Source organism: Panulirus ornatus, chromosome 5 (assembly GCF_036320965.1).
Source record: "Panulirus ornatus isolate Po-2019 chromosome 5, ASM3632096v1, whole genome shotgun sequence".
In the NCBI taxonomy this organism is placed as follows: domain Eukaryota; kingdom Metazoa; phylum Arthropoda; class Malacostraca; order Decapoda; family Palinuridae; genus Panulirus; species Panulirus ornatus.
Window position 1 is genome coordinate 19,575,469 of NC_092228.1, and position 16,156 is coordinate 19,591,624.

General features: G+C 42.5%; 1 protein-coding gene across 4 annotated transcripts in view; it reads right to left on the reverse strand.

Annotated features, from left to right (window-relative positions):
* The window catches only part of schlank (ceramide synthase schlank), a 211,608-nt gene that overhangs the window by 54,050 nt on the left and 141,402 nt on the right, over nucleotides 1-16,156 (reverse strand). For 2 of the 4 annotated variants that reach the window (XM_071661805.1, XM_071661804.1), the window contains exon 2: nucleotides 9,306-12,734. The exons of the other annotated variants lie outside the window; for them this stretch is intronic. In XM_071661805.1, coding sequence (XP_071517906.1) covers nucleotides 10,717-12,267 — 1,551 coding nt within the window. In that variant the 5' untranslated portion in view covers nucleotides 12,268-12,734 and the 3' untranslated portion in view covers nucleotides 9,306-10,716. Of the gene's footprint in view, nucleotides 1-9,305; nucleotides 12,735-16,156 lie in introns of those variants that run through there. 4 annotated transcript variants of the gene reach the window in all.

The window sequence follows — 16,156 nt, forward strand, 5'->3', positions numbered from 1 at the left end:
TCCAATAACGCTCTCTGGCCATCTCTCCTACTTACATAAGTATACTTATGTATATCTCGCTTTTTAAACCAGGTATTCCCAATCATCAGTCCTTTTTCAGCACATAAATCTACAAGCTCTTCACCATTTCCATTTACAACACTGAACACCCCATGTATACCAATTATTCCCTCAACTGCCACATTACTCACCTTTGCATTCAAATCACCCATCACTATAACCCGGTCTCGTGCATCAAAACCACTAACACACTCATTCAGCTGCTCCCAAAACACTTGCCTCTCATGATCTTTCTTCTCATGCCCAGGTGCATATGCACCAATAATCACCCACCTCTCTCCATCAACTTTCAGTTTTACCCATATTAATCGAGAATTTACTTTCTTACATTCTATCACATACTCCCACAACTCCTGTTTCAGGAGTATTGCTACTCCTTCCCTTGCTCTTGTCCTCTCACTAACCCCTGACTTTACTCCCCAGACATTCCCAAACCACTCTTCCCCTTTACCCTTGAGCTTCGTTTCACTCAGAGCCAAAACATCCAGGTTCCTTTCCTCAAACATACTACCTATCTCTCCTTTTTTCACATCTTGGTTACATCCACACACATTTAGGCACCCCACTCTGAGCCTTCGAGGAGGATGAGCACTCCCGCGTGACTCCTTCTTCTGTTTCCCATTTTAGAAAGTTAATACAAGGAGGGGAGGATTTCTGGCCCCCGCTCCCGTCCCCTCTAGTCGCTTTCTACGACACGCGAGGAATACGTGGGAAGTATTCTTTCACCCCTATCCCCAGGGATAATATACATATATATATACATATACACATACACACACATACACATACATACGCACATATACACACACACACACATACATATATATACATATGAAAAATGTAAGAAACAATTTAGAAAACTGAAACTTCTAGCTTGAAATGAATGAAAAAATGAATGTCACATAATGGTTCAACCTCTGGCTATGGAAAAAGGAAATGTATAATTTATTTACACAAACGTCAATAGCAGTTCTCATCAATTTAACCACTGTATCAATAAGCTTCAATGTCTAAGCTACATTTTTCTCCAATTTCACTATTTTCTTGTCAAAACACCATGTATGAAAACACCACTCCAGGAACAAAAACTATAAACATTTACTTCCCTTTAAAAAGTTCTGGGGAAGTCTGTCACGATACACTGCGGGAAACTCTACCACCTGGCGGGGTTTGTGTTGCAAGGGTTTCCCAATTCACAAACGTAAGTAGCATCACTGGTGGGCCAAGGTAGTTCCGTTTGCGAAGAGGCCTTTATATGATGTCTTGACACACGATGATCTTAACGAGGTGATGATAGAGGTCCAGTGGAAGTGTTGTTCGCGATGGGCAATTTCCTTGCCATGCGAAGGACACAGTTCCCGTCACGGCGATTCTCTTCCACCGTCTTACAGTTTATCCAATTTCCCAGGGGTTTCACACACTCCAACACACTTCTCCGCTGGGCAAAACCGGTCCGTCCGGTACGTTCACACCTCCGTCGTTCACGAATATGATCATCATAATTCATCTTGCCTTAAATCTGGTGCGAGGCCTCTACAATGGGCTCCCTTTACTCCTTATGGACCGAGACACTGGAGAACTCCTTGCTCAGTACACTGGCCACACTGAATATGTTTGCAGATGATGCAAAACAAAGATCATGAGGAGCAGAAAAGCTTGGAGAATTGTATCACGTTACATGGGGACCCTACAAACTCCAGCATTGGCCTGATACATGGTCGATGAAATTAAACCCATGGACTAGGTTTTTTTTTTTTTTTGATGGCAAGCCTTCAGATTCCGTCTCTTTCTGGTCAAGAGCATTGCAGTATAAAGCTCAGCGGAAAGCAAAATCTTCATAGCGGAAATTTGAGAGAACTGACTTGGATGCAATTATCCGCGTTCGTTTCCATCATCAGTTTCGGGGAAAGTTCTGCAAAGTTTTTCAACTTAACCACACAGATATATACATATATACACATGTACTTTAATTCATACTGTCTGCCCTTATTCATTCCCATCCCCACCCCGCCACACATAAAAATAACAACCCCTCCCCCGGCAGGGTGCACGAGGTAGCGCTAGGAAAGAAAACAAAGGCTCCTTTCGTTCACACTCCGTCTATAGCTGTCATGTATAATGCACCGAAACCACAGCTCACTTTCCACATCCAGGCCCTACAGAACTTTCCATGGTTTACCCCAGACGCTTCACATGCCTGGTTCAATCCATTGACAGCACGTCGACCCGGTATACCACATTTTTCCAATTCACTCTATTCCTTCCATCCTTTCACCCTCCTGGCATGTTCAGGGCCCCGATCGCTCAAAATCTTTTTCATTCCATCCTTCCATCTCCAATTTGGTCCCCACTTCTTTTCCCTCCACCTCTGACACATATATGCTCTTTGTCATTTTCCTCACTCATTCTTCTTCCATGTACCAAACCATTTCAATACACCTCTTTTGCTCTCTCAACCACACTCTTTTTATTACCACACATCTCTCACCCCCTTTTCATTACTCACTCGATCAAACCACCTCACACCACACATTGTCCTCAAACATCTCATTTCCAGCACATCCATCCTCCTGCGCACAACTCTATCCATAGCCCACGCCTCGCAACCATACAACATTGTTGGAACCACTATTCCTTCAAACATACCCATTTTTGCTTTCCGAGATAATGTTCTCGACTTCCACACATTCTTCAAGGCCCCCAGAATTTTCGGCCCCTCCCCTACCCTATGATCCACTTCCGCTTCCATGGTTCCATCCGCTGCCAGATCCACTCCCAGATATCTAAAACACTTTACTTCCTCCAGTTTTTCTCCATTCAAACTCACCTCCCAATTGACTTGACCCTCAACCCTACGGTACCTAATAACCTTGCTCTTATTCACATTTACTCTTAACTTTCTTCTTCCACACACTTTACCAAACTCAGTCACCAGCTTCTGCAGTTTCTCACATGAATCAGCCACCAGCGCTGTATCATCAGCGAACAACAACTGACTCACTTCCCAAGCTCTCTCATCCCCAACAGACTTCATACTTGCCCCTCTTTCCAGGACTCTTGCATTTACCTCCCTAACAACCCCATCCATAAACAAATTAAACAACCATGGAGACATCACACACCCCTGCCGCAAACCTACATTCACTGAGAACCAATCACTTTCCTCTCTTCCTACACGTACACATGCCTTACATCCTCGATAAAAACTTTTCACTGCTTCTAACAACTTTCCTCCCACACCATATATTCTTAATACCTTCCACAGAGCATCTCTATCAACTCTATCATATGCCTTCTCCAGATCCATAAATGCTACATACAAATCCATTTGCTTTTCTAAGTATTTCTCACATACATTCTTCAAAGCAAACACCTGATCCACACATCCTCTACCACTTCTGAAACCACACTGCTCTTCCCCAATCTGATGCTCTGTACATGCCTTCACCCTCTCAATCAATACCCTCCCATATAATTTACCAGGAATACTCAACAAACTTATACCTCTGTAATTTGAGCACTCACTCTTATCCCCTTTGCCTTTGTACAATGGCACTATGCACGCATTCCGCCAATCCTCAGGCACCTCACCATGAGTCATACATACATTAAATAACCTTACCAACCAGTCAACAATACAGTCACCCCCCTTTTTAATAAATTCCACTGCAATACCATCCAAACCTGCTGCCTTGCCGGCATTCATCTTCCGCAAAGCTTTCACTACCTCTTCTCTGTTTACCAAATCATTTTCCCTAACCCTCTCACTTTGCACACCACCTCGACCAAAACACCCTATATCTGCCACTCTATCATCAAACACATTCAACAAACCTTCAAAATACTCACTCCATCTCCTTCTCACATCACCACTACTTGTTATCACCTCCCCATTTGCGCCCTTCACTGAAGTTCCCATTTGCTCCCTTGTCTTACGCACTTTATTTACCTCCTTCCAGAACATCTTTTTATTCTCCCTAAAATTTAATGATACTCTCTCACCCCAACTCTCATTTGCCCTTTTTTTTCACCTCTTGCACCTTTCTCTTGACCTCCTGTCTCTTTCTTTTATACATCTCCCACTCAATTTCATTTTTTCCGTGCAAAAATCGTCCAAATGCCTCTCTCTTCTCTTTCACTAGTACTCTTACTTCATCCCACCACTCACTACCCTTTCTAATCAACCCACCTCCCACTCTTCTCATGCCACAAGCATCTTTAGCGCAATCCATCACTGATTCCCTAAATACATCCCATTCCTCCCCCACTCCCCTTACTTCCATTGTTCTCACCTTTTTCCATTCTGTACTCAGTCTCTCCTGGTACTTCCTCACACAGGTCTCCTTCCCAAGCTCACTTACTCTCACCACCCTCTTCACCCCAACATTCACTCTTCTTTTCTGAAAACCCATACAAATCTTCACCTTAGCCTCCACAAGATAATGATCAGACATCCCTCCAGTTGCACCTCTCAGCACATTAACATCCAAAAGTCTCTCTTTCGCACGCCTGTCAATTAACACGTAATCCAATAACGCTCTCTGGCCATCTCTCCTACTTACATAAGTATACTTATGTATATCTCGCTTTTTAAACCAGGTATTCCCAATCATCAGTCCTTTTTCAGCACATAAATCTACAAGCTCTTCACCATTTCCATTTACAACACTGAACACCCCATGTATACCAATTATTCCCTCAACTGCCACATTACTCACCTTTGCATTCAAATCACCCATCACTGTAACCCGGTCTCGTGCATCAAAACCACTAACACACTCATTCAGCTGCTCCCAAAACACTTGCTTCTCATGATCTTTCTTCTCATGCCCAGGTGCATATGCACCAATAATCACCCACCTCTCTCCATCAACTTTCAGTTTTACCCATATTAATCGAGAATTTACTTTCTCACACTCTATCACATACTCCCACAACTCCTGTTTCAGGAGTATTGCTACTCCTTCCCTTGCTCTTGTCCTCTCACTAACCCCTGACTTTACTCCCCAGACATTCCCAAACCACTCTTCCCCTTTACCCTTGAGCTTCGTTTCACTCAGAGCCAAAACATCCAGGTTCCTTTCCTCAAACATACTACCTATCTCTCCTTTTTTCACATCTTGGTTACATCCACACACATTTAGGCACCCCACTCTGAGCCTTCGAGGAGGATGAGCACTCCCCGCGTGACTCCTTCTTCTGTTTCCCATTTTAGAAAGTTAATACAAGGAGGGGAGGATTTCTGGCCCCCGCTCCCGTCCCCTCTAGTCGCTTTCTACGACACGCGAGGAATACTTGGGAAGTATTCTTTCACCCCTATCCCCAGGGATAATATACATGTATATATACATATACACATACACACACATACACATACATACGCACATATACACACACACACACATACATATATATACATATGAAAAATGTAAGAAACAATTTAGAAAACTGAAACTTCTAGCTTGAAATGAATGAAAAACTGAATGTCATATAATGGTTCAACCTCTGGCTATGGAAAAAGGAAATGTATAATTTATTTACACAAACGTCAATAGCAGTTCTCATCAATTTAACCACTGTATCAATAAGCTTCAATGTCTAAGCTACATTTTTCTCCAATTTCACTATTTTCTTGTCAAAACACCATGTATGAAAACTACCACTCCAGTAACACAACTATAAACATTTACTTCCCCTTTAAAAAGTTCTGGGGAAGTCTGTCACGATACACTGCGGGAAACTCTACCACCTGGCGGGGTTTGTGTTGCAATGGTTCCCAATTCACAAACGTAGTAGCATCACTGGTGGGCCAAGGTAGTTCCGTTTGCGAAGAGGCGCTTTATATGATGTCTTGACACACGATGATCTTAACGAGGTGATGATAGAGGTCCAGTGGAAGTGTTGTTCAGCGATGGGCAATTTCCTTGCCATGCTGAAGGACACAGTTCCCGTCACGGCGATTCTCTTCCACCGTCTTACAGTTTTATCCAATTTCCCAGCGTTTCACACACTCCAACACACTTCTCCGCTGGGCAAAACCGTCCGTCCGGTAACGTTCACACCTCCGTCGTTCACGAATATGATCATCATAATTCATCTTGCCTTAAATCTGGTGCGAGGCCTCTACAATGGGCTCCACTTTACGTCTTATGGACCGAGACACTGGAGAACTCCTTGCTCAGTACACTGGCCACACTGAATATGTTTGCAGATGATGCAAAACAAAGATCATGAGGAGCAGAAAAGCTTGGAGAATTGTATCACGTTACATGGGGACCCTAACAAACTCCAGCATTGGCCTGATACATGGTCGATGAAATTCAACCATGGACTAGGTTTTTTTTTTTTTTTGATGGCCAAGTCCTTCAGATTCCGTCTCTTTCTGGTCAAGAGCATTGCAGTATAAGAGCTCAGCGGGAAAGCAAAATCTTCATAGCGGTAATTGAGAGAACTGACTTGGATGCAATTATCCGCGTTCGTTTCCATCATCAGTTTCGAGGAAAGTTCTGCAAAGATTTCAACTTAACCACACAGATATATACATATATACACATGTACATAATTCATACTGTCTGCCCTTATTCATTCCCATCCCCACCCCGCCACACATGAAATAACAACCCCCTCCCCCGGCATGTGCACGAGGTAGCGCTAGGAAAAGAAAACAAAGGCTCCATTCGTTCACACTCCGTCTATAGCTGTCATGTATAATGCACCGAAACCACAGCTCACTTTCCACATCCAGGCCCTACAGAACTTTCCATGGTTTACCCCAGACGCTTCACATGCCCTGGTTCAATCCATTGACAGCACGTCGACCCGGTATACCACATCTTTCCAATTCACTCTATTCCTTCCATGCCTTTCACCCTCCTGCATGTTCATGCCCCGATCGCTCAAAATCTTTTTCATTCCATCCTTCCATCTCCAATTTGGTCTCCCACTTCTTGTTCCCTCCACCTCTGACACATATATGCTCTTTGTCAATCTTTCCTCACTCATTCTCTCCATGTGACCAAACCATTTCAATACACCCTCTTTTGCTCTCTCAACCACACTCTTTTTATTACCACACATCTCTCACACCCTTTCATTACTTACTCTATCAAACAACCTCACACCACACATTGTCCTCAAACATCTCATTTCCAACACATCCACCCTCCTCCACACATGCCTCCACACATGCCTCGCTACCATGTAACATTGTTGGAACTACTATTCCTTCAAACATCCCCATTTTTGCTTTCCGAGAGAATGTTCTCGCCTTCCACACATTCTTCAACACTCCCAGAACTTTCGCCCTCTCCCCACCCTGTGACTCACTTCTGCTTCCATGGTTCCATCCACTGCCAAGTCCACTCCCAAATATCTAAAACACTTCACTTCCTCCAGTCTTTCTCCATTCAAACTTCCCTCCCAATTGACTTGTCCCTCAACCCTAGTGAACCTATTTACCTTGCCTTTATTCACATTTACTCTCAGCTTCCCTGGTTGAGTCCACTGACAGCATCCCTGGTATACAACATTATTCCAATTCACTCTATTCCATCATTCCACCTCCAATTTTGTCTCCTGCTTCTCCCTGTTCCCTCCATCTCTGACACATATATCCTATTTATCAACCTTTCCTCACTCACTGTCTCCAAATGTCCAAACTATTTCAACACACCCTTTTCTGCTCCCTCAATCACACTCTATTACCACACACCTCTCACCCTTTCTTTACTTATTTGATTAAACCACCTCACACCACATACTGTCCTCAAACACTTAATTTCCATGTCTACCCTCCTCCATACAATCCTATCTATAGCCCATGCCTCTCAACCAGGTAATATTGTTGGAACTACCATTCCTTCAAACATAACCATTTTTGCTCTTTGAATCAGCATTCTCTCTTTCCATACATTCTTTATTGCTCCCAGAACCTTAGCCCCCTCCCCACCCTATGAATCACTTCCAATTTAAGTACCTGCAATGTTTAAACAGATTTCTATTTGTTTCATACCTCACTTTCGAGCTATTTGTTTGTAAAGAATAGTAGTATTCAATCAAAGAACTTTTCAGAAGTTACTTCTGCGTATGTAACAGCTGTATGTGTTTGGCAGAGACTGAGCATGATTACATTTAATTTCAGTGCTGCCACATTTTGATTTTGATCTACCTGAACAAACAGCATTTTTTTAAGTTCTCCTCTACATAGATTCCTAATTCCTTATCTAATCTTTGCTTTGAGTGAGCTTGACTGATCCATAGAGATTTTTATTGTCAGCATTGCTCTTGGCTCATCAAAGAGAACAATGAGTGTCACAAAGTAAGCATCATTTGAGAACTGGCAGACAATAGCCCATGTTTCTCATGATTCATTAAGATATCTACATTATGAAATGTACAGTATGAACCATATCTTTTACATATCAATATTTGATGGTAAAAGATGTATTGTTTATCTGGAGGATTCCTTTCCAGTAAATGTGTTTATAACCTGGGAAATGTGTACCAGCCACAGTGACATACAGTCATACTATGCGAAACTGATATCTTTATTTAGTGTTATATTCCCTATCAGTATTTTCTAGTGCACTTATACAGATGTTTGCTGCATGTGTGTATAACATGTATAAGAGAGAGAAAGAGTAACTTTCAACCTACAAGTCCTTAGGATAAAAATTTTGCCATGAGGAACAGCTGGGAGATATGGCATTTAACAGTGCGTTTATTCTCTACTGCCATGCTCATCACATAGTGGTCAGTTTTGGTTTCATCTGGAACTGTTTTCAGCCATTTGCATAATCTTTTTGAAGTAAAAGTCCATACCCACTCCTGGCAGAGTTTTATATTTCTTTCTGAAAAGCATTAAGTCTGCAATTTTTATGCTGGACTCTTGCATATTTTTGTTTGATACTGTTTTGTTGGCAAGATATTCTTAAAGCTGTAATTAGTGAGTGAAGTTTTCAATGTCTCTGATTTCTTCAATTTGTTACCATATGTCTTAATCAATTCAAGGTCTTTTAGTCTTTCATGATGTCCTTGTGTTCTATTCCTTCAGTTTTGCTAGTAAATGTTTCTGAATCCTCCTCAGAGGAAGAGAGAGAGAGAGAGAGAGAGAGAGAGAGAGAGAGAGAGAGAGAGAGAAAGAAAGGGAGAAAATTCACTGACAGTATTAATGATATTACATTTTTCATCACTCAGTAGACTATGATTTATTAAAAAAAAAGGTTGTCGGTGTAAAGACTTCCAGGTAAATTCAAAATTTTAATGAAGGATCATACAGGTTGAACCACGACAAAATAAAGTATTTGCAAAATGTTCTTTTTAAGTGCCTAAATAGCAAATAATCATTTGTTGAAGGCAAAGTAAGGTACTTTGTAGTTACAGTACTCTGTTATGTATTACACAGTGTGAGTAACTTACTAACTTCCAGTCCCTTTTTAATATCAAGCTTCTCACAATATACTTAACAAGGCTGATACAAAGCATAAGTCAATATTTCATATCTTAATTTGTCAGCTATAAAAACGAACAGAAATGCTTTAGAGAGTGCAAACTATACACACACTTACAACTGTGTTGGATGAATGTTAAAAATTAGTACCAGTAAGACAAGGCAATGAAACCTGTTGCAATTAATGACACACTGTGCATGGTGACTGTAAGAGTGAAATCCCAGTGCCTGACCTAGAGCTGCTGTAGCTCTAGGGTGGCACATAAGCCAATGCAGCTTTTGTACCTCTAGATTGGAACATTGCCCATCACAGCTGCTGCAGCTCTAAGATGGTACACCATTCACCACAGCTGCTGCTCCTCTAGTGTGGCCTGCCACCCACTACAACTTTTGCAATTCTTGAGGTGGCACACCATCCACTACAACTGCTGCAGCTCTAGGGAGAAACATCCACCACAGCTGCTGCAAGTCTGGGATGGCATATCCACCAAAGTTGCTGCAGTTCTAGGGAGGCACAACACCCATCACAATTGCTGCAGCTCTAGGATGGCACATCACCCACCAAAGCTGCTGCAGCTCTAGGGTGGTACACCACCCATCAAAATTGCTGCAGTTTTAGGAATTTACAACACTTATCACAGTTGCTGCAGCTCTTGGGTGAAACACCATCCACCACAGCTGCTGCAGCTCCAGTGTGGCATACCATCTCCCATAGCTGATGTAGCTCTAGGGTGGCACACCCACCAAAGCTGCTGCAGCTCTAGGGTGGCACACCACCCACCAAAAGTGCTGCAGCTCTACAATGGCATATCACCCAGCAAAACTGCTGCAGCTCTTGGGTTGCATACCATCCACCATAGCTGATGGAGCCTGTGGGTTCATACCATCCACCATAGCTGATGGAGCTCAAGCATTTCATACCACCCAGCACAGCTGCTGCAGCTCAAGAGTAGCATACCACCTACACCAGCTGCTGCAGCCCTAGAGTTGCACAACACTATTAAAGCTGTTGCAGCTCTAGAATGATGCACTATCCACAACTGCTGCAGCTTTGGGGTGTTACATCACCCACCAGAGCTGCGACAGCTCTATGGTAGCACATTACCCACCACACTGTTGTCACTCCTCCCCTAGGACTTTCTAGGGATACATCTTCTCATCTAAGGGTGACACATGAGAGTGATGGGACTGCATTTCTTTATGCCATTTCAGTCTTTATCTTTTTCATCATCATCTGTGTCTGGTGGTGTCACTGGATCACCCCAGTAACCTAGCACTTTGAGCGAGGGTTTTCGAGCCACTATGCGTTGCAGGATTGTGTCATCCACACTATTACATTGTTCCAAGTCTAAAATACGTAGGTCAGGCAGAGCGGAGGGAAGGTCAACAAAGGCCGTTCCTGTGAGTTGCACAACGCCCACCAGGCCAAGGACACGAAGCCGAGGGCAGGCAGCTATGACAGCACTGATGCCTACATCTGTCACCTCCCAGCACCAATGAAGCACCAGGTGGACCAACCTGGGGCAGGAACGTGAGAGAGCCTTCAGTACATTATCATCCATAAGGCAACATTCACCAAGGTTCACATATGCCAAGAGAGGTAATCTTCCATTAAAAAACAGAGATGTCAGTCCTTCTGGAGTTAATTGGCTACCTTTGCGAAGTTTTAGCCAAGTGAGATATTTCAGTCCTGAGACCCCAGAAAGACCGCTATCTGTCATTTGTTCACAGAATGAGACACCAAGCTTTTCCAGTTTTGTACAAGCTTGGAGTGATTGATAAGCAGCATCAGTTAGGTGCTCACCATCTAGGAACAAATTCTTGAGGCAGTGACTAAGTTCTTTTGTCATGCATACTACTGCATAATCATGTATATCCGTAATACCATCAATGTCAAGATATTCAAGTGACTGACACTGTTTAGCAATGGTTATCAATCCTGAATTGTCCAATGCCTGACAATGAGATAAGTTTAGGTATTGCAACTGATGGAGCCCTGCCATCATATGGTAAGACTTACTGCCATATACATAAGAACCTTCAATATTCAAGTAAAGAATGTCAGGACAGTTTTCCATCAATAATTTAAAGGTGTCCTCTGTCAAGCCATCACAAAATTTCACAGTAAGTTCCCTGAGTTTAGTGCATGAAGCAGCTACTTGTTGTAGTAAGTCTCCGCTATCCTCACGATTTTGGAGTTCAAGTGAGACGAGCAAAGGTGACCCCTCCAGTAAACGCCGTACTCGCTCTCCTTCAACACAGTGCTGGAATGAAAATACCAGATGTGTCCAAAGAGAGGGATCCTTGGCTAAGTCTCTCCAGGCAGTGCACACAGGAGCAACACTGATGCACAACTCGCATACACTCAAGAATGAGAAGATATACAGCAGAAGTTCACATGGTAGGTTATTAATGTGACACTCACCCAAGGAGGATGTGGTTGTTACATGGCCACTGTCTCCAGGACTTTCACAACTTCCAGTCTCTCCACTTTGTGAAGCTAAGCTAATATCAACTAAGTGTGAGCATACCATATCATCATTATTACCCTCAAAGGCACTTAAGCAAACCTGCTGAGCTGTATCTGAGTGTTCTGATTTTCTCTCCACCTCACCTACTACTAAGTTGGACAGGCATGGATAATTTGCTTTTAGGGTTTGAATATGTGAAATTTGCTGAGGGTCTGATGCATCCTCTACTGAATTAGAGGACTGTGAACAATCCTCATAGGCATCCTCACCACTGAATGCTTTGGCCATGTCTGCCGTATTCTATCTTTTTATTTCTGTGAACAACACCATAATTGGTAATTGCTCTTACAGCCAAAAACTTTACAAACATTTTAAGCCATATCTATGCTTGAAAAGCATTAAATTGATTATGTAGGAGTTGGCTGTGGTTGTGGTATTTCTTCGATGTCAACATGAAATGTCTGAGGATGGAGTGGAGGTCACCAGACTGATGCAGCCATGACCTGCAGCAGCCTGAGTCAGAGGTTACCAGACCGGAATAACAGCACCAGCACAAGCCTAGTATAGCCAGCACTAGGAGCAGCAAGGGTCAGAGGTCTCCAAACTAGTTCAGCAAGCACCAGGAACAGCCAAATCAGAAGTTGCAGTGGAGGTCACCAGAGTGGTACAGCCAGCACCAGGAGCAGCCTGGGTCAGAAGTAGCACCACTACAGTTGCATCCAGAAGGCAGGAATTCCATCCATGTCTCACATGCCCTTGAAAGAAATAAACACAATGATAAAATTATTATAAGACTGAGTTCTTTCACTTATTGTATGGTAAATATTAGGGCAGTTCTTCTGATACTGTACTCCAAAGATGAGATCTTCTGGAGCTACTGTAATGTTAATTTCTTTCTCATACTTGATTGCCATTTCCCACGTCAGCAAGGTAACACCAGGAAAGACCACAAACACTTGCATGAATTCTCTAGCTAAAATGTGTACAATACTGAAACCACAGCTCCCTATCAACAACCAAGTGCTGCAGGCCTTTCCAAGGTTTACCCCAGGTGTTTCACTTGCCCTGATTCAGTCCATTGACAGCATGTCAACCCCAGCATACCATATCATTCCAGTTAACCCTAACCCTTGCATGCTCAAAATCTTTTTCAATCCATCCATGCCAACCTTTCCTCTCATTCTCTTCCCATGTACAAACCCTTTCAGTACACCCTCTTCTGTTCTCTCAACCACACTCTTTTAAATTACCACATCTCTCTTACCCTTTCATTAATTACTTAATCACACCACCTCACTCCACATGTCCTCATACAATTAATTTCCAACACATCCACCCTCCTCCACACACCCTCACATTCATAAAATATTGTTAGGAATGCTATACCTTTGAACATTACTATTTTTGCCCTCCCAGATAATATTTGTCTTTTTCCACAAATTCTTCAGCACTCCTAGAAACTTTTTTGTGCCCTCAACCACCTTATGACTCACTGTTAATCATATATATATAGTTCTTAACGCTACCTCGCTAATGCGGGAAATGGCGAACAGTTTGAAAGAAAAAAGGTATATATATATATATATATATATATATATATATATATATATATATATATATATATATACATTCCCTGGGGATAGGGGAGAAAGAATACTTCCCACGTATTCCCTGCGTGTCGTAGAAGGCGACTAAAAGGGAAGGGAGCGGGGGGCTAGAAATCCTCCCCTCTCTATTTTTTTTTCTTTTTTTTTATTTTACAAAGGAAGGAACAGAGAAGGGGGCTGGATGAGGATGTTTCCTCAGAGGCCCAGTCCTCTGTTCTTAACGCTACCTCGCTGACGCGGGAAATGGCGAATAGTATGAAAGAAAAGAAAGAAGAATATATATATATATATATATATATATATATATATATATATATATATATATATATATATATATATATATATATATATGTATATATATATATATATATATATATATATATATTTACTGTGTCACGTCAGATCTAAGTGTAATGTTATCGAACAAATTGCTATAGAGGAAAGAGACCTCCTGGCTTGAAATCTTACCTGGAATGTTAACTAGTGCTAAATGTTAAATGCCTGATTTATGTGTTTGTCTTTGTACACCTGCATTCTTTCATTATAAGTAGAGTTAATGCAGTGCTGGTCTTTTAATTCAATCCTATAACTTCTGATCGTGTTATCCCGTTGTGAAACGTAATGAAGCTAGCGTCCTTACAGGAAGACGAGGACCAATAGATTACTCGTAACAAATATATGTTACTGGTGACCTTGTCCGAATATATATTATATTTGAATTCGTAACAATATATATATATACACGCTTTGCTTTGTCGCTGTCTCCCGCTGTCTCCTCAAACATCTCATTTCCAGCACATCCACCCTCCTCCGCACAATTCTATCCATAGCCCACGCCTCGCAACCATACAACATTGTTGGAACCACTATTCCCTCAAACATACCCATTTTTGCTTTCCGAGATAATGTTCTCGACTTCCAAACATTCTTCAAGGCTCCCAGGTTTTTCGCCCCCTCCCCCACCCTATGATTCACTTCCGCTTCCATGGTTCCATCCGCTGCCAGATCCACTCCCAGATATCTTAAACACTTTACTTCCTTCAGGGGGCTAATGGGGAGGTGATAACAAGTAGTGGTGATGTGAGAAGGAGATGGAGTGAGTATTTTGAAGGTTTGTTGAATGTGTTTGATGATAGAGTGGCAGATATAGGGTGTTTTGGTTGAGGTGGTGTGCAAAGTGAGAGGGTTAGGGAAAATGATTTGGTAAACAGAGAAGAGGTAGTAAAAGCTTTGCGGAAGATGAAAGCCGGCAAGGTAGCAGGGTTGGATGGTATTGCAGTGGAATTTATGAAAAAAGGGGGTGACTGTATTGTTGACTGGTTGGTAAGTTTATTTAATGTATGTATGATTCATGGTGAGGTGCCTGAGGATTGGCAGAATGCTTGCATGGTGCCATTGTACAAGGGCAAAGGGGATAAGAGTGAGTGCTCAAATTACAGAGGTATAAGTTTGTTGAGTATTCCTGGTAAATTATATGGGAGGGTATTGATTGAGAAGGTGAAGGCATGTACAGAGCATCAGATGGGGGAAAAGCAGTGTGGTTTCAGAAGTGGTAGAGGATGTGTGGATCAGGTGTTTGCCTTGAATTTTTTTTTTTTTTTTTTTTTGCTTTGTCGCTGTCTCCCGCGTTTGCGAGGTAGCGCAAGGAAACAGATGAAAGAAATGGCCCAACCAACCCCCATACACATGTATATACATACGTCCACACACGCAAATATACATACCTACACAGCTTTCCATGGTTTACCCCAGACGCTTCACATGCCTTGATTCAATCCACTGACAGCACGTCAACCCCGGTATACCACATCGCTCCAATTCACTCTATTCCTTGCCCTCCTTTCACCCTCCTGCATGTTCAGGCCCCGATCACACAAAATCTTTTTCACTCCATCTTTCCACCTCCAATTTGGTCTCCCTCTTCTCCTCGTTCCTCCACTTCCGACACATATATTCTCTTGGTCAATCTTTCCTCACTCATTCTCTCCATGTGCCCGAACCATTTCAAAACACCCTCTTCTGCTCTCTCAACCACGCTCTTTTTATTTCCACACATCTCTCTTACCCTTACGTTACTTACTCGATCAAACCACCTCACACCACACATTGTCCTCAAACATCTCATTTCCAGCACATCCATCCTCCTGCGCACAACTCTATCCATAGCCTACGTCTCGCAACCATACAACATCGTTGGAACCACTATTCCTTCAAACATACCCATTTTTGCTTTCCGAGATAATGTTCTTGACTTCCACACATTCTTCAAGGCTCCCAGAATTTTCGCCCCCTCCCCCACCCTATGATCCACTTCCGCTTCCATGGTTCCATCCGCTGCCAGATCCACTCCCAGATATCTAAAACACTTCACTTCCTCCAGTTTTTCTCCATTCAAACTCACCTCCCAATTGACTTGACCCTCAACCCTACTGTACCTAATAACCTTGCTCTTATTCACTTTTACTCTTAACTTTCTTCTTTCACACACTTTACCAAACTCAGTCACCAGCTTCTGCAGTTTCTCACATGAATCAGCCACCAGCGCTGTATCATCAGCGAACAACAACTGA